This window comes from Cervus elaphus, chromosome 3, assembly GCF_910594005.1.
Source record: "Cervus elaphus chromosome 3, mCerEla1.1, whole genome shotgun sequence".
Taxonomy (NCBI): Eukaryota; Metazoa; Chordata; class Mammalia; order Artiodactyla; family Cervidae; genus Cervus; species Cervus elaphus.
In genome coordinates this window covers 45,529,030-45,556,034 of record NC_057817.1, presented here as the reverse complement: position 1 = coordinate 45,556,034, position 27,005 = coordinate 45,529,030, and the positions used below count along the sequence as shown (strand labels likewise).

The window sequence follows — 27,005 nt, the reverse complement described above, 5'->3', positions numbered from 1 at the left end:
CAGCCTTGATGCACTCCTTTTCCTATTTGGAACCAGTCTTTTGTTCCATGTCCAGTTCTAACTGTTGCTTCCTGACCTGCATATAGGTTTCTCAAGAGGCAGGTCAGGTGGTCTGGTATTCCCATCTCTTTCAGAATTTTCCACATTTTATTGTGATCCACGCAGTTGAAGGCTTTGGCGTAGTCATAAAGCAGAAATAGATGTTTTTCTGGAACTCTCTTGTTTTTTCAATGATCCAGAGGATATTGGCAATTTGATCTCTGGTTCCTCTGCCTTTTCTAAAACCAGCTTGAACATCTGGAATTTCATGGTTCACGTATTGCTGAAGCCTGGCTTGAAGAATTTTGAGCATTACTTTACTAGCGTGTGAGATGAGTGCAATTGTACTGTTTAGGGTTTCTAATTGCCTTTCTTTTTCTTGCTGACAAAAGAAAAAGATGTGTGTGTGTACATGCTCAGTTGCTGACTTCGACTCTTTGCGACCCCATGGACTGTAGCCTACCAGGCTCTTCTGTCCATGAGATTCTCCAGGCAAGAACACTGGAGTGGGTTGCCATTTCCCTCTCCATATACATACGTACATATATATACACATACACACACACATATATATATACACCTATACATACTTCATCACTAATTTTATCTAATTTATGCATTAATAATTGTAAGAAATCTATTCTTTGGAAGATGTTATCCTTCAGGACCTCTGATTCTGGTGATACATCCTAATTTGAATTGATTGCTCTCTGCTACATAACTGCCATACTAGGAAATGTTTCTACTGTACTGTTAAATTAGGTGCACTCCTTTTCTACTTTTACACTTTCCTAGGTGTCCTCTCTCTGTCTCTCTGTGTGTATATGTGAGGTCACTTAGTCGTGTCTGACTCTTTGAGACCCCTCAAAGACTCTAGCCTGCCAGGTTCCTCCATCCATGGGATTTTCCTGGAGTGGGTTGCCATTTCCTTCTCCAGGTGATCTTCTCGACCCAGGGATCGAATCCGGGTCTCCCACATTGCAGGCAGACTCTTTACCATCTGAGCCACAAGGGAAACTTGAGTACCATGTATATATATGTGTATATACACACATATATTTATATATACACACATAAATATATGTGCATATTTTTTCTTTGCCTAAATATCTCAGCATGTTTTTCCTAAAAGGGCTCAGTAATTTTTTCTCTAAAAGTGCATGTAGGATATAAATCATCTGAGTCATTGTATGTCTAAATATGTCTTTATTTTGTGCTCACCCTTGATTGATAGTTCTGGGCTTAAAAGCATACCTTTTCAGAACTTTGAAAGCATTGAAAAAATTTTCTAGAATCTAGTGTTGATAAAAAGTCTGATACCAAGTTGATTCTCATTCCTTGAGAAACTCTTAAGATTTTCTCTTTTTCATAAGGTCCCAGAATTTCAAGAGGATTTGATTATCCTGCTTCAGATTCCATGGATCCTTTCAATCTGAAAACATTCTGTTGTTTCAGGAATTTACATCAATCATATACATTGTAGTTTCTTTCTCTTTTTACTCTCCCAATCCTTCTGCTGTGTCTTTTTAATTGATCTTCTGGGTACCTACTTTTTTCAAACATCTGCCTTTACTTTGTCAATTTTTTCAATTAGTGAATATTTATTTTGCTGTCATATTTTTATATTCTAACAATTCTGCATATTTTTGGCCTCTGTATCATTATAGCTGGTCTTGTTTTATGTATGTAATACCTTCTTGAGTATTTCTGAGGTTAATGATTAGAATGTTTAAAAATGTATCTTTTGTTCTTGAATGACCTCTTCTTTCTTCCAGTTAGTTAGCCCTCAAACATCAGTGGTTATTAGCTTACATTTCTTTAAGAGAACTAAGTTGAGAATACAAGTAACTAGTGGGAGTTATATAGATACAGTTCTTCAATCAACCTTTCCTTCCTCAGAATGACAGGATGTGAAAACTGGCAGGGTTTACCTGAAGGTCTTGGGCCAGGAACAGACAATGAGGTTAGTTAGGCATGTTATACCTGCCTACTTCTCACTAAGTTCATGCTGAAATGGGGAGGGCTTTACACTGAGGGTCATCATCTCTAAAGATTCATGAACATCTCAAAAGATTGGTTTTATAGTTTTAGATTAGTGAACAATATTAAATGGAGAGTGATTAAAGGGTAGTAGGGTTAACTTTCCCAGGTGCTTCATCCTTCAAAAAAAAAGATCACATTATTTTCTACCCCCTTCTTCTTGATCTCCCAAGTCAACACTAATCTGGAGCGTATCTGTGCCTCCACTACCAGGAAGCATACCTTCTCTTCCACTTTTCTTGTATTTTTTTCTGGATTATGATTTCTGCTTTGGTTTATCTACTTTCCATCTTTCAGAAACTTCTGAGAATCTCCGGCCCCTTGATATCCATTGTGTCCATTTTTAGAACTGTTCTTTTTGCTTTCATGTTGACATCTGGGATACAGCTGAGGGAAAGGTTTTGGTCGGTGCGATTTGAGTCCCCAGTCCTTATACAGATTTTAACATTTTGGAGGCATATATCTAAAACAAATAAATATCATCAACATAAAAATATCATTAGGAATTGATACTCTTGAAAACTCTCTTGATTCTGAGACTTTTTAAGTGAGTCTTCAACAGTTTATGGACCAAATTTACCAACAAAGTATTTAAATACAAAGGCCATAAATGTGCTCACTTTTGATCTGTATGAGGTCACCTTGCTTTCTAGAATAGGAAAGATTCAATTCAATCAGAAACTCTGTGGGGTCCTAGATATTCCCCAGACTGAATTCGATTGGGCTTTTGTCATGCAGAATTTAACAACAGTTTGTCCTTCAGCCTCGGCTCCCAGGTGCTGTTCCTGGCATCCTGCCAGAAACTTCCTCCAGCTTCCTGGGAGTAGGCTTTCAGAGGAGGAGGGGAAGGAGGAGGGTGCGGAACACCCCTCTTGTTAGGAGGGAAACTGGAAAATCAGCAGGTGTTAGAGGATGCTGAAAGCTCCTTGGAGTGGTCCTATGGCTTACTTCTTCATGTGATATGAAAACTTGAAAAAATATTTTCAAAAATCAAAGAAGGGGAAGAATTATCTGAAACATGCCAAGTCCAAAATGAACATATCAGATTGGTTAATCCCAGATACCTTTAGAAATTAACACTATCCCTTCAACAGGGCATTTTCTTTGCACCAAATACTCTGTACTTGACAAGTAAAGCATATATACTAATTTCAAGGAATTCACAGTCTGATGGTTGTATTCACAGATAATCACAATCCCATCTGCACAGTATAAGGAAAGCTATCTATACATGTTTTATGAATACATACAGAAGAGGTACCTATCAGTTGTGTGTTGGTAAATGTTTAACAACTGGATTTCTGGGGCTTATGGGGAAGCTCTGATTTATTGCATTTGCCAATTTCCAAGGTGTAAACACACCATAGCCAATTTTAAGCTATTATTGTGACAAAGGACGAGATGGTTGGATGGTGTCACCAGCTCAATGGACATGAGTTTGAGCAAGCTCTGGGAGATGGTGAAGGACAGGAAAGCCTGGCATGCTGCAGTCCACCGGGTCACAAAGAGTCAGATATGACTGAGTGACTCAACAACCATGTGATGTCACTGACTATGGAACTGGGGAGAAATGTGCACACCATTATATAGCATTTCCACCATATTGATACACTAGAGCTTGAGAGTACAGATAGTAAAATGCTGTAAAATAATAATCAGGCAATAATCAGAAGTGATGAAATTTGAGCATGTATTTTGTTTTTAATATAATTTAACTGTAAATTTATACAAAATAATGTTTCATAATATATGTGCTTAACAACTGGCTTGCAAAAGTTAAAAAATTTACCCAGTACAGTACTGGCTGTTTAGAGTCAGTACAAGCTGGCTTCACATGCAACTACCCCTAACTGGGGGCCGGGGCAACAGTCTTCTGACAGAACACAAATGAGGGTGGAATCCTTTACGATTAGTGTGTCTATGTCAGATCTAAGGGAGAAAGGTAACGGAGGGGAAGAAGGAGTAATGGGAGGAGCTGATGATGCCCAGAGAAACAGTCTGCTCCACAGAGGTAAAGCAGCACAACTTTAAAACCCTGATTTTTAACCATGCTCTGTTAAATAATCACCTTCTGCTTAGTGGGGAGGGGAGGAGAGGGGAGGAGAGGGGAGGAATTAGCTTCCTATCTGGACATCCCTTTTAATAGCTTACGCTAATGTGGATCACCAAGACAGAGGAGGGGGTGCACTTGATCGGTGGTCCACTAAACAAAATGATTCGGTGGAAATCCTAGATTCGCAGTGGTGCTCAGCTTGCAGCTAGCGGACCAAGACCTGTTGCGGTTGTACGGTGTTCTGGGGAGTGTGATTGATACAGGAGGCCGCAAGTAGTTGAGCCAATTGTCATTTTTAAACTATATCTTAAAAGCTCTTCTCAAATTGGGTACACTCAACTGTTGTATCAGGCTTCTTTTGATTCCAAGTGACTGAAAAAAAAAAAAAAACCTGGCTGTAATTAGCTCAGGTGTTGGGGGAAATTATTGGCTAGTATAACGTAAGAAGAGGCTTCCCTGGTGGCTCAGTGGTAAAGAATATGCCTGCCAATGTAGGAGACGCAGGGTGGATCTCTGGGTCAGGAAGATCCTCTGGAGGAGGAAATGGCAATCCACTCCAGTATTCTTGCCTGGAAAAACTCCATGGACAGAGAAACCTGGTGGGCTGCAGTCCATGGGGTCACAAAGAGTCGGACACAACTTAGGGACTAAACAACAGTGTAACGGAAGAAGTCTAGGGTGGCGCTCAGAGCTTACTTAAGGCAGTTCTTGACCAGAGGCTCAGGTGATGACACTGGGACCCGGTATCTCTTTCTTTTGGCTCCACTTCCTTCAGACAGGCTCTGCCTTCAAAATCACAGGAATGGGAATCTGCTCAGCATCTCTCCCAGCAGCTGCATGAAACCCCAGGTTTGTCTTTGGTGAAAACACGTCTGATTCCCAAGGACCAGCATGATATCCCTATGGAGCTGCCTAAATGGTTAGGCTGGTGGCTCCCAAATCACCTGCACAGTAGGGTCACCTGGGGAATCTTGAACAATTCCTAAGCCAGAGACCACATCTCCAGTCAATTAAATCACACGCTCTGGGGTTGACGCAGGTGTCATTAATTTTTAAGCTCCCAGGTGATTCCAAGGCAGAGACAAATTCAGAAACCCCTGAACTGGGAGCTCACAAGAACATGAATTTTTTAAATCCCCTTCTAATGTATTAAGAAAGTCGAGTTAGGCTAATTTCCTCAGTGTCTACCTCAAAAGCTTTCTTCCCGTGCTGCACCATCTCTATGACGGAGGCTTCCACTCCTCCTGCTGGCCCAGTCTGGGGCCTCCACCTGCGTCCTCCACCCGCACGTGGCTCTCATTCCCTCCTCTCAACTCGCCTTGCCTTTTGCTCCGGAATCATCTCTCCTCTGATCTGCCTCTTCAAGTTTCACCTCTCTGCTGGCTCTTTCCTTTAAAATAAAAAAAAAAATGTCCACATCTCTATCGCATCATACCCTTCCGTATCCCCTGTGGCCTCAGCCTCCACCACCAGCTGCAGCCTAGCTTTCACTGTGCCCCTTTGAAGAGCGGCGGTTACTCACCTGAAACCCTTATAATCCGGTGTGGACTTCATTACTCTGCTGAAACTGTTCTCTCAAAGGTCAGCAACCACCCACTTACAAAGCTGAATGGCTGTTCATCTGTTACTCTCTTTCTTACTAAATGCTGCTCTCTCTCCCCCTGTTTGAAAGATTATCCTTGCTTTGTTTTTTGGATATTATGGCTCATAAATGCTGCTTTCCTCACGGTTTTACTTTCTGCCTTTGAAAACACATATGGGGTATGTATTCCAAACACATTTCTGCCACCTTTGTTAGCTTTAAAATGCCCTTGAGAACAAATGTGGGGTATATGGATCCTAAACAGTTTCTCAGGAGATATGTATCAGGAGATTTTTAAAGTGAAAATATACTAAGGCAACAATTTAGAACACAAAAGAAATTCTTTTTTTTTCCTGCCATCTCTAACTCCTCTTTCATTTTTAAATTGAGGTATAGCTGATTTACAAAGATGTACTAGTTTCAAGCGTACAGCAAAGTGAACAGCTATACATAAACATCTCTTTTCCAGATTATTTTTCCTTATAGGTTTTTATGAAATATTGTGTATAGTCCCCTGTGCTATACAGTAGGCCCTTGTTGGTTATCTATTTTACATATAATACTGTGTATATGTTATTCCTCAATTCCTAATATATTCCTCCCTCCTCTTCCCCTTTAGTAACCATAAGTTTATTTCCCATGTCTGTTTTGTGTATAATTTCATTTGTGTCATTTGATTCCATACTCACATTTCTAGGCATATATTTAGTGAAAAATATAATTCAAAAAGATACATGCACCCTAATGTACACTGCAGTACTATTTACAATAGAGAAGACAAGGAAGCCACCTAAATATCCATCAACAGATGAATGGATAAAGAAGATGTGGTATATTCATTGTATATAATGGACTACTAGCCATAAAAAAAATGAAATAATGTCATTTGCAACAGCATGGATAGATTAAGAGATTATCATACTACGTGAGGTAAGCCAGAGAAAGACAAATATATGATATCACTTATATGTGGAATCTAAAAAAATGTAGAATCAAAAAAATTCTTTAAAGATACCTATTATCATTATTTGTTAGAGTGAGTCAATAATATATTCTTATGGAAATGGTGTGTTAATATGCACAAGTGGGTAGAATTTTCAGAAGTAAATGTTGACAAAATATGTATTCATAGACAGTATATCTCAAACTCTTATTACAAAGCACATAGAACAGAATAAATTGTTAATTAATTTGCCAGGCACCCCCCCCTCCAGGTTCCATTATAACACTGGCAATATATTTTTAGTGACAATATTAGGTTTTACCTTTCCTCCTAATTCATCTTTGCTTTGAAAATTAGGTAGAAAACTTACTCAGTATGAATTTTAGTTATTGTGCTTTCTTTCATATGTTCAGTTATTAGTAATCTAGCTTGAATTATTAATAAGAATTAATCATAGTAATTATTATAACAAATCTTTCTCATTTTCTAATAGAGAAGTTTTGTTTGAATTTAGGTGGTCACCATTGACTTGAGAAATATGAGACCATTTTGTTTCAACTGCTTTTGTAATGGCAAGGTCAAAGTTTCTCTGCATTTGGAAAGTGAAGTCACATCCTTCAAGAAGCTAAATGTGCATGGTTTTTCTTTGAGATATATGAAGTATTGAAACTTTAGTAAAGTTTTTGCCAAAGAAATTTTGCAACAATATATTTTCTTCTGTAGATTTAATAAGGCAAAGATGATTAATTTTTAGGTGAACATGTAATTCTTGTGTATATGAGCAGAATAATGCCAAGAAACTGAATAAAAGAGACGAAAAGGAGAAGAATCTAAACACTGACTTCTCCCTTATATTCCTAGAAATTTTCAGAATACATATTTGCCTTTTCTCAGATAAACTATATTATGTTTTCTGCAAGAAAAAAGTGAATTTACTAACACAGAATTTCAAAATCAATTAGCAGTAGAAAATTAAACAATTTTCTTATGGCTAACATATGACTTTTAATTTATAGATGAGGAAACAGATTCAGTGAGGAGGTTCAGTTCTTTTTTTCTTTTTTTTCCTGCCACACAGATAAAAAAATAGAAGAGCTGGATCAGGGTCACAGGTCTTCCCACTTCCAAGTCAACTCTATTGTCCCTTTATTGAATGCTGAGGGATTAGTGGTGTGTTACCTTGGTTGATTTTCTGTTAATATTCTAGGTAACTAGGTATATGGCTCCCATCACCTCCTACATTAGAAAAAGAGGGTCAAAGAAAAAATATTGGGTCTCATTTTCTCAAAGTGAGAATGCCTATTCTAAATTGGACTTCTTCTTCCCAGTAACGAACCAGTTTTTCCTTCCTAAACACACATGATCATATCAGAAGGGTCTGGACTCCTTCTTCTTCATAGGAGGTTATATGAGGACCAGTTACTCCATCATAAGGATGGGTGACTCCTGGAAGGAGAAAAAGCATTTCTAGCATGCAATTCCCATCCGGAAAGTGGGAAAGAAATAAACCTGCAACTATGATAAGTCTAGCCAGTTTTACAAAAGAAAAGATTCAGGCCATGAGGAATAAGATGGTCCAAGCAGCTATTGCATGTAAACTCCCTCAGAGCACTGGGGGCAGAACTGTCCTATTCGATTGGGGTCTCCCCACTTGTGACAGAAACAGGCCCTGTGCCCTAGAAATAGATGACACTTCAACAAAACGAGGCAATCTGATTTTGTGCAACAACTTTGAAGGGCATGGAACTTTTAAAAAATGTATAGGCTGGAATGATGAATGAGTAAACCCGCTTTGATGGTATGAAATTAAGAGATAGAGGCCAAGGAGAAAAGATACGTTTTCAGGTGAGATGTGAAAAGGGATGGAAAGTTAATGAGGTAGAGAGAGAAACAGTCAAGCTGTTCCAGATGGCAGGATCTGACAGAGGAGGCCAGTGCGGGTTAGCAGGAGAAATGAGGATGGGGAGATGGGAGAAATAAGGTCCAGGAGAGAGCGCATTCTTAGCCCAGATGATAATCAATTCTGAATCATATCATAGAGTGGATAAGGAGCCATCAGAGGAGAATGCCGGAGGAGCTGGGAGATTAGACAGAGACAGATGGCAAGGTGCAGAGGGACCTGAGCAGAAAATTTGAAGCCATCAAAAGAAGAGCAGTCACATTCAGAACAATGACACTGAACTCAATGGCTGATACAGAATCCTAAGATTAAAAGAATGGGAACACAGGAAATATTTTTCCTCTTCCATTAAAACCAAAAATAATTCGATGTATTGTTGAAGTTGATGGAGATTACACATAGAAGGTAAATTTCCGAATAGAAAAAGTTTTAAACACTGGATGCATGTTGGAGAGTTTAAAAAGACTCAGAGGTCACTTGAATACCCTCTGAAAGATTACCAGACACGTGGTGAGATTGTTCATCTTGGAGAGAACTAAGAAGAAGATTGCTGGCTGTCTAAGATGGTTGTTTCACTTCCCTCAGGAGACAAGTCCTAGATTAATGTCTGACCTTTCCTTTCAAGCATGATGATTCCATGACTGGAGGAAGTATAGGGAGCAAAGACTGAGAGGAAGAGCCTTTAAATTCTGTTTGGTGCCAGTGGATCAAGTCAGGCCCAGGAGCGCTCAGACAGGAGAAGAGAAGAGAGGCTACCAAGGTTGGGGGCAGAAATCAGGAAGGAGAAAGACAGTGTGCATAGCAGGGGGCGGTGGGGTGCCAGCCACAAACTCAGACACCCCATTGGGACTGAGGTCAATGGGGCTGCCTGGAGCGCGCTGATGGGAAAGGGACAGGGAACGTTTACTTTATTCTAGGCCATATGCATGTCTGGGAAGAGAGAGGAAGAGGAGGCAAGGAGAACAGACAGGCAGAAAATGACACTCAGGCCAGCTATGGTGAATGATCTTGACATCGACACTAAAGTGAAGGCAGAGATTTTGGGACATGAGACCTGAGCCAGTAGACAGAAGATGAGGAGATAAAGTGAACGGAGACCAAAACCAAAAGGTAACCAGAGCCACATGTTCCCTGTGGAGTACCAGTATACATGTGTTGGCTGATGCTGACTTTAGCAGACAGAAGAAAATGTGTGAAGAAAAATGCCATTGCCTGTGGGGCATTGAAGCTCTGATCTCTGAACTAAAAACAGTGGCTCCTGAGAAACGGGGTCACACCAGTCATCGCTACAGAAAATGGTCCTTTGCCTAAGGAAAGTGAAAAAGTGAAAGTGTCAGTCACTCTTTGTGAGCCCATGGACTGTAGCCCAACCAGGCTCCTCTGTCCATGGAATTCTCCAGGCAAGAACCCTGGAGTGGGTAGTCATTCCCTTCTCCAGGGGATCCTCCTGACCCAGGGATTGAACCCGGGTTGCGTGCATTGCAGGTGGATTCTTTACCATCTGAGCCCCACCAGGGAAGCCCTAGGAGGCCAACCCATTTCAAGGAGAAGGATACAGTCATGACCTGAGAAAAAGAAGAAAGGCTGTAGAAGCTGTGCAAATATATTCCCTTCTCCAAGAATACGTTCACTTCTCTTAAGGTACTGTATGTAGCCCTTGGCAAAGAAAGCAGGAGTCACGAAGGTAAGCAGCTGTGAAGGTAGATGCCAAGAAGCCTAGCTCTACTTGCTTGAGAAAATTCCCTTGTCAGGTGTGGCTGGAAAGCTGAGAAAATGTTATTTTTGGATTTGGCTCCAAGGCTGGGTAATCAGTAGGCAGTCTCAGTGTGGAGGAAAAGCAGAGGCAGAAGACAGCATCTCTTCTCTAGATTTCAATATTAGACCTAAAAGAACACTTTGGACAGTTTTAGTCTCTTCATGATCCAAAGTTCCTATCTTAATGGCAGGGGCAGGCTTTTGAAAAAAGATTATTTTCTTGTTCTTTTAGTATTATTATTATTTTAAATTTTCCTGCTCTTGATCTACCCTAGTAGGAGGCCCATAAGGCAAACAAACCGAAACAGTCACTTGAAGCCTTAATAAGAAAACAGACTCAATTCCCAAGTCTGAAAAGTACTAAGTTCACCTAAAATAAGTTGTGCCATAAACCTGCGGGTCATGCTTCTATGCAAGATGATCAAAGGATTTGCCTGTAAATGTGTATTGTATTGATTTTTAAAAATCATTTCACAGAAAAGAATGATTTATTTATTGTTAAAAATATATTGATTTAAAAATGTGGGACACTTATAAAGTGTCCCAGTCCAGGATTTTAGTGCAAAAAACAGCAGTGCCTGGCACATACAGTAGATACTTGATATTTGTTTAATGGATAATAGATGGATGCCTGAAGAAATCTAGAACACAAGTAAAATATTAAGAACGTACACGTGTGTAGAAAATAGTTTGCCTTTAATTGCATCCTGTTTTCTTCAAGAAAATTGAAAAGATACTATAATTACCATATTGTTTTTTCTAGTGTGTGGCATCAACCACAAATAGCAAGGTAGTTTCAAAAACACAGAGCAAATCTTCACTGACCCATCTAGGAGCTGAGTGAGGTTCTGGTCACAAGGGGTTCAATAAAGAACTGAAAGCATTTGCCAAAAATTCACAGAAAATTTGAAAATCCTACCACTTTGAACTAGGCGAATCTGATTCCTTTTAACAGACAAGTTGCAGGGCACTGGGGTAAATATCTGGAGGAGGTACATTAGGTGCAGCCTTCAGTGGGTATAAAGAAATATGTGTGTTTGGGGGTTGAGGGTGAGGGTGTGGGAGCTCTGTGGGGAGACATGGCAGGAAAGAAAGTCCATTTGAGTATATATCCACACACTACTCCTGCCTCCATTCCCCCAAAAACAAAGAAGGGTCATTTAAGATTATAACTACATATAGTTCTTGGTTTCATTACTACAGCCTAAGAAAAACAGCATGACAGGGAGGGGTGGGTTGCTGGAACTGAATGCATCCCGCTGGGAACAACAGGTAGCACTCGTGGACTTGAACTTTGACAGGATGATAAGGAGATGACGAGGTAGGTAGTATGTTACTCAGACACATTCCTGGTCAACACTTGAACATCCAGGTAAATGCCCAAAGGATACAAATAACAGCAAATTGATTCCACATAGAGATTTTATTTCATTCGTCAATTGGCAGTCTTCAGCCAAATGCCAAAAAGAAAAGAGCAGACACAAAGATTTTGGGGGATCAAAGGGAAATAGCAACTGCAAAGAAGTATCAATACTTTCCTCATTTATCTAGATTTCTAGCAACTCTCTTAGTAAACATTTAAATCTTCTTTCATTAATGGAGATCAATGCTTCTGTAAGACATAGGAAACTGGACAAAGTTTAAAAATATTTGTAAGAACTAAAAATTGCTTAGGTTCATCCTGGTATATAGGATTTGTAAAAGAATCTCCAATATACAAGAATAGAAAATACCAATTGTTTCATGATTATAATGTAATGAAGGCATCAACTTCTCAACATCAAGACGAGTAAATGCAGAAATCAGCTAAGAAAAGAACTTTTTAGAATAAGAGCTTCTAAATCCTAGCCCAAACCATCATATAAAAGATAGTCTTTTAACAGTTTTTCATAAACAGAATGGTACATTTGTACCAAGTGCCTAAAGTCAGAACAGAATTTACTACCCCATGCTAAAAGCCTAATTTAAAATGGATAGTCTTTCCTATATTTTCCCCAAAGTACCTTTTAAAGGACTTGCTCTGCTATCCAAACAACTTGCAAATGCATCCAGTAAGTTGTGCTATAGTATTTATTCTCTTTCCTGTTATTGACTCAAGACCTACTTCTCACTATTTGCTTTGTGCTCATTCTTCTGCCAAATAAAATATTAATTGCATTTTTAGCTGCACTGCTGGTGATCAAAGAACTCTGATATGTCAAGCTAAACTGATAGAAATAGCATCCATTAACATATTTATAGGTTCAGAGTTCCTAGAGCATAATTACATCCATTAATTACTTGACAGTACTCTTATGTTATATGCTGAAAAAGAAAGGCATTTGCAGCTACACACTTTTACTCAGTGAAGTTTTTTCAAATAATAAATTCTCTCTAAAGAAGATTCTATCTAAAGGAAATAAGGCCAAAAGGCTCACATCTCTATCTGTACCTAAGGCAAGATTTTTAAAAGCAACATTCACTAACTTTGCAAAAGAATGCACACAAAGTAAATGAGCTGACATAGAGTGATTTCAAAGAAAAGCATATTTAAAATATTACGGAGACTTGTAATTAATATTTTAGAGTTCTAAGAAAGACAATCACAAGCCAGGAATTCTTGAAGGGAGGATGCAAAGCAACGGTTTTTTACTTTCAAATAAACTTCTTCAAATAGCACATAGGATCAAAGTATTTCCAATTGCCTACATTTCTGAACATGAAATTCTAAATAAATAGATTAATGAATTAAAGCTGTCCTGTGAAAAAGCTCATGATATGTTGGAAATTAACAGAATAAACAATGATTGTGTGAATTCACCAGCTGTGCGGGTCCTGAAGCTGCCAGCTGCATTTAGCACATGTGTCATGGAAAGGACAGTAACACGCACTTGAATTCTCACGCCCAGTTAATCAACATGCAAAATGACAGGTTCCCATGATAACTTCAGCACCGGACACAAACGCATTTTCTTTTCAGCCATGAATGAAGTCACTATGGAAAAAAAAAACCCATATACACACACACAAATACATACACCCGTTGGGTTCATGATTTCAGCAGGAACACAATCAGGATCTAAGGACAGAAAGCAAAGCCCAGTCTACCTGTCCCTGTCTGTCTATCTCTACATATTTCAGAGTTCTTTGTTGCCTGACAGTCAATTGTAAAGGCGGTTACATTTGAAAGTAAAAATAAAAACAAAAACCATTAACCTGAGTTGAGAGGCTACTGCAACGGACTTGAGGAGTGAAGAGCAAGGAAATCACAGTACCTTTGGTAAGTCGCCTCAGAATTTGACAACGGCATTTAAAAGAGACGGCTATCATTCTGGCTCACTGCTCGCCGTGGCAAAGAGTAGTCAGGGCTGCGCGCTGGCGGCTGCAGCAGCGGCACATGAATTCCTTGCGCACACACCAGGAGAAAGGTTGTCCCAGCGGGGAGTGACAAAGCTTAATTCCTCTTGGCTGATGCAGAGGTCCCCTACGTGTCAGCTGGCAAAGCTGTGTCATTCACAACTCCGAGCACCCCTGCCCGCCACAGCCTCCTCCCTCCTTGCACCATCACAATGGCTTAGAAAGTGAGGCTGTTTCGATAGCAACAAAGCACCAAATTGTAGAGACCAGGGGCTACGCGGGGAGAGGAGCCATGCCATAAATCTAATACTCAACACGGAGCACTGCCTACAGTTTCAGGCAAAGGGCTCCGTTTTCCAGCCAGCTCAGCCCCCCACTCCCTTCCCTTTCCGGCTCAGCAGCAAGTCAGTGGGCTTAGGGGGTGTCATGTAACTGGAAATGCAAGTGAAATGCTTGCACTCTTTAGGGTGAAACGTATGTTTCATACACTATGTTCTTGTAACAACAAAAAAGACACGCAAAGGAAGGAGGCAGTCCATCTCTGGGATGCAGTAGAGAGTAGTATTTCTGCCTGTAGAGGAGAAGCAGCCCTGTGACAGAGTCAGAAAGAAAGAAGTCTGTGGCACTTTGCTAATCTATGAGGGTCAAGCCAGCCTAGATGGAGAGAGGAGAGGCAAGAAGGGCTCCTGCAAGGCGATCGCCAGGCAGATGGAGTCCCAGCCCCTTTAATCATGCTTTCCAAAAAAGGACTGGGCTGGAGAGCAACACAGTCAAGACAGTTTCTAAAGATACCAGGAACAAAAGCAGACAAGGCCAAGTATTTCTATTTTTAAAGTACCTTATTATCCCATCTGCCAAACAACCCGCCTCCAAGCCCATTCTTCTCCTTATGCAAATAAAACAGTCTTGTGACAGAGAAGATATTGGGGAGTATCTGCTTCAGTGGAGTGCAGAGCAAATGAACAGACCCATTCACAAAACGACAAGAAGGCGGGGCACAGCTCTTCCTCTGCCGGCACCAGCCTACTCACCATACAGTCAATACAAACTAACATTTGGTATGGAATTTTAATTCAAGAACCTCGATGAACATTCAGAAAACAAAGGGAAAAAAACCATAGCTGGCCAGGAACTCAATTAGTCAAAAGAAAAAGATGTATCACTGCCCAAACTATTTGATTAGTATTTCTAAAACTATATAAATTATTCATGCAGTCTTATTCTCTACTCTAGAGCTGCTAAAAAAAAAAACAAAAAAACTTTCAAGCTGGTTTCTAAAATAACTCCCAATAATCCAATTTGAAAGACAGAGCTTTTTCCTCTCCATTCATAAATGCCATAATAAGTCAGTTTCAACCAACTGAAACTGAAATGCATATGCTTCCTACTTGGCATCCAATAGAAGAGTTTAATGTTATAAGCATCTACTTTAAAGGTCTCTGAAATTCCCTTACCAAGGATGGTCTAGCTAGAGCAGTCAGCCACCACTAATCAATAGGAAGGTATATTAAATGGATTGTATTGCAGAATCAAATTTTTATAACTGTTCCAATGAGCATAAATCTGTTTTTGAATGCCAACCCATCTCATTATTGTCTCTATTAGGTCATTCCCTAGTAATGGTTTAGCCTCCTTGATTATTTTTTCTTTAAATAGAGATGTACCAAAAAAAAAAAAAAAGAGAGAGAGAGAGATGTACCTTAGTGGAAGAGAACTGGGTTATTAGTGAAAATGAGATAAACATTTATAGTTAGCTCTTTAAAAAGGTCCTTCCTCAAATTTGTCTCTTCAAAGCCAGGCACGCAGAATATGCAGCTGTCAAACAGCATTAGTAAAACCTTGCTAGTGGAACGTCACCACTCTAGCCCATTTTATTAACGTCTATTCAAATAAAACTCAAAACCATACAGAAATTTCTTGCCCCCTGCTATTATGCCTACTCAGATCTAATTTGCTTTTTCTTTAAGGCTAAAATAATCCAATATTTCCTCTTTTACTAGAACGTTCTTTTTCTTTCTTTTTTTTTTTTTTTTAAAGGCTCTGTGCTCTGGCCCTAGAAAGATCTTCAGAGCTGCTAAAACACTTTTCCTGGCAGGAGAAATAACCCATCCTAGAGCTGTGAACGGCTTCCTAGGTGGCGCTAGTGGTAAAGAATGTGCTGGCCAGTGCCAACGCAGGTTTGATCCCTGGGTCTGGAAGATTCCCTGGAGAAGGAAAGAGCAATCCACTCTAGTATTCTTGCCTGGAAAATTCTATGCACAGAGAAGCCTGTCAGGCTACCGTCTGCAGGGTCACAAAGAGTCAGACACAGACTGAGCAACTAACACTCACAGGGATCAAATTAGCGGATTTTTTTTTTCCTCTTTGTATATTGAGGTTGCAAATCCCGCTGAGCTCATGCTCAAAGCTCTAGGAATCTTACAGAAATGGAGCCATCCTGGAGGAGCCCTTTGCCAGGGAATGAAGGGACCGGCCTTGTGTTTTCTTCCACGGATGGTGTCTCTAGTCCTCGGAGATTTCCCTGGGAGCCATTCCCAGCTCAGCCTACTTGCCCTAAGTCCCTCCTTCACCTGTCAGCTACTTTGAGTCCAGCCTCAGATCCTGAACAAATGCTGGCAAAATGCCTTCCATTAGTGTGAATTTTTAATTTTTTTTTAAAGTCTCTAACTTTACTGACCTGCACGCAAAGGTCCCAAGTGGCTCAAGGCAGCTGGTAGAACTAGATCATAGGCTCCTGCCATAAGCCACCGCTGGGGGGAGGAACCTCCCTTTCTCAGTCACAGACTAACGTCAGCAGGTGTGTCTGGAGCCCCATAATCAATCGCATTCCTTATGGTGACTCAAACTTAACAACATGCTCTTAGAGGGTCAACAAGTGAGGACTATGGAAATGTAAAATCAGGCGAAATTATACAAAATATATCTCTGATTAAGTTCCTAGGTGATCTGCAGAAGAGTTGCTTTATGACGTTTACTCCTCTTTAAAAAAAAAAACAAACTCAATATATGGAAATATGAGCTTGCTGGATTCAGGGTTGCTTATTATCTTAAAATGATACTTCTTATTTCATTTCAGAAAAAGCATACATAGTTTCCCTAAGGTATAATGCAAGTATACTTCATGTGTCCTATACACACACATTTTATATCTATATCTACATCTATATATATCTATATAAAACAGATTACTAAGTACACCTACACATAGTGTATCATTACAGTAACTCTGCTACAGGTTTTTGTTCCAGATAAGGAATGTAGTTCTCAGAGAAAGGACTTTTCATCATAGTCACTCAGCTAGCAAGTGGTAAAAAAACGAAGGAATCCAAGACTTCTCAACCTGGATGAATCTGCCTTCTATTCTTTGCTTTCTCACTGTGTCCCTTTTGCATTGATAGAAAATGTGATTCCTATTACAGGGGTTACAATTCAATTAATAGAGAACTTTTAAGTGCAATTACATTTTATGATAGAAGGCTAATCTAAAGTCCATCACTTCTTCCACCTCCCCCTCTCCCCTGCCTGTGCCCACACCCCTCTGAAGCACAGGTGATGTGTCCAGAATCACAGAGACTAGAAGGAACCAGAGGCAGTTAAGACAAGTACTTCAGGTTTCACACCAAGCGTTTACCACAGGAGTCCATCGTGACTGGACAGTTTGTCCATCCTGACTGGTTGCTGTCTTTGTCATGCTTGTTTTAAAATATTATGAATATCACTGCCAATGACAGTGTGATATCAATTTCATCCTAGGATAGGGGAGGGGAGTGAGGACAAAATAACCTTTCATACTGGCTCAAGCATTCTAAGATCTTCTCTAAACCATTCCACACAGTAGTTGGGAACAATCTGCCATTCACACACACACACACACAATCTTATTCTGCTAATTTTTTCATCTCTTTAATTCTTCTCCATTAAATTCATTCTTCTATATAGTATCTCCACTCCCATAATAAACACTGCTGTTTGCAGATTCTGATTCTTAGCAAGAAAGAATCATCATAAAACATAAATTATCTGCCATATACCTACGCCTGGGGAACTCATTTAAAAAATAAAAACATAACAATGGGGTTAACTCCACAAATAAATACCACACCATTTTACTTCATTAGAATCAATTTGACTAAAGTACTAAAATAATTTGTACCTTCTTCTTTGTTTCAATTTATTTTGTAACACACTCTGTTAAGATTCCATTTGATTATTTCACTTCAAAATGGTAAGCATGTTTAGGTCATTATTTAAACAGCACAGGACATCCTGAATTGGCTAGTATTGAATACACTGATTTTTTTTCCATCACAGTTAATAACTATTAGGCATTTCCGAGCATTCAGGGTATCTTAGAACACAGTGTTCATGGAGGTCTTAAAATGTGGCCAAAACGCCCTTTTTAGCTTCTTACGGGCTATCTCACTGACTCACTGTAAGCTTATTATAATCTGCTGCCATAGATAACTAATGAGAACCTATTGTATAGCACAGAGGGGGGAAAAAGGTACAACCTGTTTGTAGGACATAAGTTAATCTTAAAAATGCATTCCAACACATATTGCTGCTGCTAAGTCCCTTGAGTCGTGTCTGACTCTGTGCGACCTCATAGACGGCAGCCCACCAGGCTCCCCCGTCCCCGGGATTCTCCAGGCAAGAACACTGGAGTGGGTTGCCATTTCCATCTCCAATGCATGAGAGTGAAAAGTGAGAGTGAAGCGGCTCAGTCGTGTCTGACTCTTTGTGACCCCATGGACTGTAGCCTACCAGGTTCCTCTGCCCATGGGATTTTCCAGGCAAGAAGACTGGAGTGGGGTGCCATTGCCTTCTCCACCAACATATATTAGGTACAGACAAATACTTTGACTTGCTTGATTCCACTTACACGAAGTACCTAGAATAGTCAAATTCATAGAGTCAGAAAGTAACTGGTAGATGCCAGGGGTTGGCGGTGGGGGTGGGGAAGGATAAGAGAGAATTAATGTTTAATGAGGACAGAGTTCCAATTTGGGAAGGTGAAACATTTGGGAGAGTGGTACAACAATGTGAATGTAGTTAGTGCCACTAAACTGGACAGTTAATCATGGTTAAAATAGTATGTTTTATATTATGTGACTTTTATTACAATAAATTTTTTTTTTAAAAGCAATGATGAGCCTCAAACATGTTAGAGGCCTGTGACCACTGCTTGCCACTTAATTCATGGAGTGTGTCAACATAAACCCAAATAATTGGCTCGGGATGCACACAGAGGTGCCACCGCCCTGCTGCAGCTAAGGGTGACTATGAGAAGGAAGAATGAGACCTAATTTGCTGACAGTGGTGCAGAGGGTGTAATTGCCCAAGACAGAATTTATTAGGCATTTTTAACAAATATTTTATGAGAAAACATTTTTGTAGAAGTAATGATGCCCTTTAGGAAGTGTCATTAGGACATACTCTTGCAAATCTGAGGTGATTAAAAAGCACTTAGTGGCTCTGAGCCTCTGGAGTGTTGTGATACTAAAGGGAGAGTATAATCCACACTCCACGTCGTCCAGGCTCTAATGCCCTTCCTGGTGCCAGGAGAGGAAGGTTGATTCCACTTATCATGAGAAGGCCAGGAAAGCTCCCACTAGGGTAAGGACCTTTGACATTTGTCCGCGAAAAGCATCTGGTGGAAAATGTTAAAGCATGGAATATACAGAAAGTGAGAAATGCCATACAAGAGGAAACCTGCCAGGAAGCATCCTCCTCAGCCCAGGTTAAACCCAACTATGTACTGGGGCATTGTGTAGAGAGAGCCTTCCTGGTGACTCAGTGGTAAAGAATCAGCCTGCAATGCAGGAGCCACAGGAGGTATGGGTTCGATCCCCGGGTCGGAAAGATCCTCTGGGAGAGGGCAGGGCAACCCACTCCAGTATTCTTGTCTGGAGAATCTCCATGGACAGAGGAGCCTGGCAGGCTACAGTCCATGGGGTCGCAAAGAGTTGGCCACGACTGAAGTGACTTATGATGCATGCACGTATACAGAGAGAAGGCAGTGTAGTGGCCAAAAGCCCGGGCTTTAGAATCAAATTGCCCAACTGTGAATCCTGCTTTTACCGCTAAGTGTCTGTATGACCTTGAGCGAGTTTCCTTCCCTTTCTGTTCTTCATCCGTAAAGTGGTGAAAATCATTTCTAGGTTGTTTTAATGATTGTGTTATTTATACAAAGTGACTTGAACACAGAAAGTAAAAGGTTTTATAAGTCACTAGGAATTTGGTAGAGAACACAATCTTATAATCTGGCAGTTGATTACAGAGCCCAGTTTCTCTAGATGGGCTGGGGATTCACAGCTAAAACCATCCATTTTCCATAAAGTCTTCCAGGATCACAAAGCCACAAAGTGATCTCTTTCCCTCAACTCTCACAGCCTTTTCTTGCTCTCATGCCCCCACATTCTGTCAGAGCATTTTGGTCTTTTTCTTCAGCATTTTGCCTACTCCCAGGACTCTAGTAATCACTTTTAACTTTTAACACCAAATCTTCATCTTAAGCCCCAAGTTGCTCTCTTATTTCAAAACCAACTTCCCTGATCCTTGACTCCCAGATCTACAGACACCCTTTATCACTATCTCAAACTAGACTTGAACCAGATCTAGCTCCTTATTTTATCCCTAACAAGATGCTTGCTCCTCTTCCATGAACTCCTGGTATCACCACCTTCTTCCTCAGCAGTCCACTCCTTTCAAGGCCACCTTTAAAATCCCTGCTGACACATTCCCATTCTGATTGGCTGGTATCTCAGTCCAAACCTGGATGGTCACTGTATGCAGGAATTTTCTCACAGACATTATCAATAGTTTTGTTCTGGGCACTGGGGCACTGCACCCCATGTGGGAATACTTCCTAACTTATCCCAGAATCAGTGGCCAATACTTGTTTTGATTTTTATTAATAACTGAATAGTTCTTTAAGGGCTTCCCTGAGGGTTCAGACTATGAAGAATGTGCTTGCAATTCAGGAGACCCAGGTTCAATCCCTGGTCTGGAGAAGGGAATGGCTTACCCACTCCAGTATGCTTGCTTGGAGAATTCCATGGACGGAGGAGCCTGGCGGGCTACAGTCCATGAGGTCACAAAGAGTCGGACACAACTGAGTGACTAACATTTTCAGTTCAATAGTTCTTTGGGGGCAGCGTTTCTCTTCAAATTGTGTAGTGCCAGTCAAATTTTGTTCTTTTTAGGTTTAAATGAAAGGGGACTTTCATGCAAATAATCTCCTGATTAGGATAACATGCAACCCATGTTATGTCAAATATTGGTAGCTAGCAATCTGTAGATCACCTGGAAGATGGGTATTAATATATTATTTGAAGAATAAAGAAAAGTGGGAAATCCCTCAGGGAGAAGTTCTTTACTTTTTTAACTGGAGTGTAATCGCTCTACAGTGTTGTGTTAATTTCTGCTGTACCGTGAATGAGTCACGTCCCCTCCCTTCTGAGTCTCCCCGCCGCCCCCTGCATCCCACCCCTCCAGGTCATCACAGGGCACACTGAGCTCCGTCTGCTAACAGCAGCTTCCCCCTAGCTATCTATTTTACACAGGTGGTATAGACGCGCCAATGCCCTTCTCCCCATGTGTCCTAGTTATTAAAATAAAAAGACTAACTGTGGGGCACAGACTAGAGTGATTTAAAGGAATGTTCATACCCCACGTCCCCAGGATGTGCTCGTAAGTTTATGGGTTACTGACAAGGCAAGGACACAACTAATCCAAACGTCTACCTGTAAGGAGTGGTACATACACAGAAAGCAACTTAGAATAAGAGAAGAAATGAAATTGTGGGAAGAAGTGGTTATTGTCAGTACACACTCTACACCCAATCTATTGATTTATTTTTTCCCAAATCTAAGCACCATCTAACACATTATTTTAATTATTTATTAATCTGCCTTTCTGTACCTGGAGATACCTTTTCTTCTTCTTTTTTTTTTTTTTAATGAGGGTGGGGTTTTTTTGGTCTGTTTTTTACATTACCTAGAAATGTGAATAGCACATGGCCAATGCTAAATAAATTAATGATTGTGTTATTTATACAAAGTGACTTGAACACAGAAAGTAAAATAATTAAATAATTGCGCTAAATAATTAAATTCGGGGAGATTTCTCTTCTAGTGGACTTCTTTTATAAGCAATTCTATTTCTAAAGCTCTTCTACAAAAGATGAAGTTAACAAATTACTTTTTAAAAAAAGTCTCAGGCTGAACTTTTTTTAAGTTCACATTCTTTCAAACATGTTTCTTGAAGACTGCTTGTTTGCAGACGAAAAAAAAAGAGACGCACCATGTACCCTCCTTTTCAGAACACATCTCAGATTTATTGCTGGTGCTTCTGACAAGATGATTCATAAAGACCGTGTCCTTTTCCAAATATGAAGAAACACACAACCAAGCTAGTTTTTCACTGAAGTCAGAGGCGGCAAGAGTCACACAGGAAAAGGCAAAGTAAAAGATGCTAAAATTTAAAAGAATTCTCTCTTTGGCTTGACTCTGTGAGTAAAGAAAGTAGAAAATACATACTCATCCTGATAGTAGATTGCGGGGTAACAAGCATAATTATCACCTGTCAAGGATATAATGCATCTCTAAAGTAACAGGATGCATCTGTTTAAAAGTTTCTATGTGCGGTGACAGATGGCAAGAAAACTTGGAAATTCCATCTTCAACAGAGCTTTTATAACAATTAACCTCCAAACTGACCTTGTTGTTGTTTTAGCTGCTATTTTAACTTCTCTCCTTTACTGAACTTTAGCTGATTTACAATGTTGTGTTAGTTTCAGGTGCACAACAAAGTGACTCTGTTTTATGTGCAAATATAGTTTTTCAGATTACTTTCCACTATAAGTTATTACAAGATATTAAATATAATTCCCTGTTATATAGGAAATCCTTTCTGCTTATCTATTTTGTTAGTTTGTATGTTCATAGCAGCACTATTTACATAGCCAAAACATGAAAACAACCTAAGTGCCCATCAAAGGATTACTGGTTTAAGAATACGTGGGTGTGTGCGCAAGTGTGTGTGTGTGTGTGTGTGTGTGTGTGTGACTTCCCAGGTGGCTCAGTGGGTAAAGAATCATCTGAAATGCAGGAGATGTGGGTTTGACCCCTAGGTGGAGAAGATGCCCTGGAGGAGGGCATGGCAACCTACTCCAGTATTCTTGCTTGGAGGATGGACAGAAGAGCCTGGCGAGCTACAGTCCATCGGGCTGCAAAGAATCAGACGTGACTGAAGTGACTGAGCCCGCACATATGTGTGTGTGTGTGTTCAGTCATGTCCTGAACACATGTCCTGAAGTCATGTACCTTCAGTCATGTCCAACTCTGGGCGATCCTATGGACTGTGGCCCAACAAGCTCCTCTATCCATGGGATTCTCCAGGCAAGAATACCAGAGAGGGTTGCCATTCTCTTCTCCAGGGGATCTTCCCGACCCAGGCATCGAGCCCGAGTCTCTGACGTCTCCTGTATTGGCAGGTAGGTTCGTGTGTGTGTGTGTGTGTGTGTGTGTGTATGATAGAGTATTAACCATAAAAAAGAATGAAATATTGCCATTTACAGCAACTGAATGGACTAAAAGAATATAAGAAGTGAAGTAAGTCAGAGAAACATAAATGTCATATCACTCATATGTGGAATCTAAAAAATTATACAAATGAACCTCATAAAAAAACAGGAGCAGGTTCAAAGACACAGACAGTAAACCTGTGGTTACCAAAGGGGAAAGGGAAAGGATAAATTTGGGGTATGGAATTATTTTGATGGCTTTTAATTTGTGGATATTGGATTTGTGGATAAAGTTTCGATAGTGAGAATGTATACTTTGAAAACAAACTACAGCAAAAGGCTCCTCAATTCTAAGACACTTGACTCATCCAAATAAAATTGACTGAGAATATTTTAAGATATCCTATAGCTACATAAGAATCTAAATAATTTTTAATGAAATGAGGGAAAAGTAAGCCTGGATATAAATGCCATATCTAATATGATAAAATGAGCAAATGTTTCACTCCTTCAAACAATGAGTACTGTGGGTCCTTAAAACACATACTATTGGATAACAAAGGTCACCACCCATTAGAATACTTTAATTAAATAACATTGGAATGATGGCAGAAGTATAAAAAAAAAACACAGAAAACAGGATGGCAGAATCAGGAGGCACCCTAAGGAGTCAGAAGTCTCAGGTTGAAGTTCTGATGCAGATCTGACTGGCCATTTCTTGGATAAAAGGTGATCCTAAAGTGGTCATGTATGGATGTGAGAGTTGGACTGTGAGGAAAGCTGAGCGCTGAAGAATTGACGCTTTTGAACTGTGGTGTTGGAGAAGACTCTTGAGAGTCCCCTGGACTGCAAGGAGATCCAACCAGTCCTTCCTAAAGGAGATCAATCCTGGGTGTTCATTGGAAGGACTGATGATGCTAAAGCTGGCCATCTCATGCGAAGAGTTGACTCATTGGAAAAGACCCTGATGCTGGGAGGGATTGGGGGCAGGAGAAGAAGGGGGCGACAGAGGATGAGATGGCTGGATGGCATCACCAACTCGATGGGCATGAGTCTGAGTAAACTCTGGGAGTTGGTGATGGACAGGGAGGCCTGGTGTGCTGTGATTCATGGGGTCGCAAAGAGTCGGACACGACTGAGCAACTGAACTGAACTGAACTGAAGCACCTCTTTCATACTGACCACCATGATGAGCCCTGCGAGTAAAGAGGTGAAATACACACAGCATCTTTACCACAAACCTACATTCGTGGTGATAAATTTCAACTTGGAATACATAGTCCAGAATTTCAAAGAACAGACCATGTAAGCACTTGACACAAAATGTCACATAGCCTTATAAAATGTTGTGGCCTATGCAGCATTAAGAGCCCCTTCCCCCTTTAAAGAGTAATACTCCGATCTTCTCTTGAGGACCCATTCTCAGTCCATGTGATGGGAGTGCAGCACGCACTCCCTCCAACAGTCCCCTCAGGGCTGACCACAGAAACCGGTCCAAAAATAGGCAGTCATACAAACCAAGTTGATGAAATGCAATCCTAGGATTTTTGCTAGAACTGTAAAAAAGAAGATACTCTCATTCAACCAAGAATGACAGGTTATGTGCCCAGAGCTACCGTCTCATCACGACTTTAGGAGAAGCTCTCGTTGAACCATGCCAGCCATGACAGAGGAAAAGAGAATCAAGAGATGGAGAGTAACAGATCCCTGTAGATTTTGTTGGAACAGCTGGAGCCATACTCTCTTGAAACCATAAACCCTGAACTTTTTGGTGACATGTGTCAATATTGTTCGCCTTTTGCTAATTTAGCTTGACTTGGGTTACTGGCACTTGGGATCAAAAATGTCTTGACTAACTAAACGTCTTTCTGAGCTTCAGTTACTTGACCTGCAAAACAAGGAGGTTGTCTCTCTAAAATACCTTACAATTCTGCCACTCCTGTTACAACACTGCATCACCTGTCTTACAGGGTTACTGAGGTGATCAAATGAGATAGTGAATAGGAAAGTATGTTGTCAGTTAGAAGAGTATGAGGGTTTTTGAAAATAATAATATTCGTGTGTGTGTGTGTGTGTGTGTGTGTGTTGGGAAAACGTTAGGCTCTGGAATCTATCCATCTATAACACAATTACGCAAGGAACACAGGGGTTCCCAGGTGGCTCCATGGTAAAGAATCTGCCCGCCAATGTAGGAGACATGGGTTCGATCCCTGGGTCAGGAAGAGCCCCTGGAGAAGGAATTGGCAACCCACTCCAGTATTCCTACCTGGGAAATCCCATAGACAAATAATCCATGGGGTTGCAAAGAGTCAGAAACACTGTAGAGACTAAATGACAATAACAATAAGGAGTACAGACTCAGAAAACAAAGGCGAGACAGGTCTTCTCTCCAAGGAAATGATGTTTTATCAAACACTAAGGTTTATACTAACCACATCCTATCTTCCTAAGTTCATTACCACACTTCCTGTTTAAAAAAATAGTGTCCATTAATTTTCACATTTTTTTTCCTTATAAAAATAACATTAAAGGGCTCCTTGGGGATGTTTTGCAAACACTTTCAATCACTGATCACTGACCCAGGAGGAAAAAAAGTCAAGGTGTTCCTTTAGGTGGAAACAGCCTTCTAATAACTCCTGATGGGACAAAGGGGCTTTATAAAGATAGAAGTGGGCTTCCCTGGTAACTCAGATGGTAAACAATCTCCCTGCAATGCAGGAGACCAGGGTTCAATCCTTCCTTGGGTCAGGAAGATCTCCCAGAGAAAGGAATGGTAACCCACTCCAGTATTCTTGTTTGGAGAATCCCGTGGACAGAGGAGCCTGTGGGCTACAGTCCTTGGGGTCACAAAGAGTCAGACATGACTGAGCGACTAACACTTTTACTTCCCAAAGATGGAACGAATACAGAAATGAACAAAAATAGAAAAGAAGTCGGTGTAGAGGGTCATTCTAAATTAGGTCTCTTTCTCTCATCAGGCATCCTAATATTCATTAGGATGAATGAGAAAATAATAAAGTTAACATAACATTAGAAAAATCAAAAGATCCAGTTTTGTGAGTCCCCTGCAGAGGAGGATCAACTTGTGTTCTGGCTGCTCTATGGGGCAAGAATCTGCTGGAAGGCAGTGATGGATCAGAAATGGGTGTGCGGGGTTCAGTCAGGCTGGTTGGAACTGAACAGTTGACCAAATAGGCCAGCAGCCTAGAGAAGACCTTGGCCCAGCCCATCATAAGATAGGGAGGATTAACTTGCAGGGGCCCCTCAAAGTTCTCTATGGCTCATGACAAAGCCTGTGTCGATAATAATGCAAGGATATTGCCTAATCATCCAGTGATAGGAGTACAAGTAAAGAGTCACCAAGAAACCAGGGATGTAGGGACAGCCTACATCCCAGGGATGGGGGAGCCAAAGTCAAGGAAAAGTGGGGAGAGGGTTAGGGGAACCTGAGTCTGGCTTATAATTCAGGGAGCCCATTATGTCAACTGGTCATGACAACTGCTGTCCTCTTCTCATCGTTGTCATCATCGTCATCAGCATGGCAAGCACTTCCGTGCAACTCCCTACATGCTGGCTACGGCCCAAGCCTAGACTTCCATGTCCTTATTGAACTCTCAGAAAAAGTCAGTGCAGACGGGGACTACAGTAATCCCCTTTGGCAGTTGAGGGAGTTTCTTCTCTATTTGCCCACTATACTTTGGAGTAATGATGGTGAATTGGTCTGGCCAACTCTCCAGGGTACTAAAGCTTCTGGAGGACAGAGGCAGGCTTTTCATTTTTGAGGATTACAAAGTCTAGCACTTGAAGAACAGTAAATTCTTTTTTAAAAAA

The 27,005-nt window shown here is 40.6% G+C and overlaps 1 protein-coding gene across 7 annotated transcripts in view; it reads right to left on the bottom strand.

Annotated features, from left to right (window-relative positions):
* GRIP1 (glutamate receptor interacting protein 1) overlaps nt 1–27,005 on the bottom strand; it is a 735,313-nt gene that overhangs the window by 292,634 nt on the left and 415,674 nt on the right. For 3 of the 7 annotated variants that reach the window (XM_043887874.1, XM_043887892.1, XM_043887910.1), the window contains exon 1: nt 13,567–13,788. The exons of 3 other annotated variants lie outside the window; for them this stretch is intronic. In XM_043887874.1, coding sequence (XP_043743809.1) covers nt 13,567–13,621 — 55 coding nt within the window. In that variant the 5' untranslated portion in view covers nt 13,622–13,788. Of the gene's footprint in view, nt 1–13,566; nt 13,860–27,005 lie in introns of those variants that run through there. One more of the 7 variants, XM_043887924.1, reaches the window with a different exon arrangement.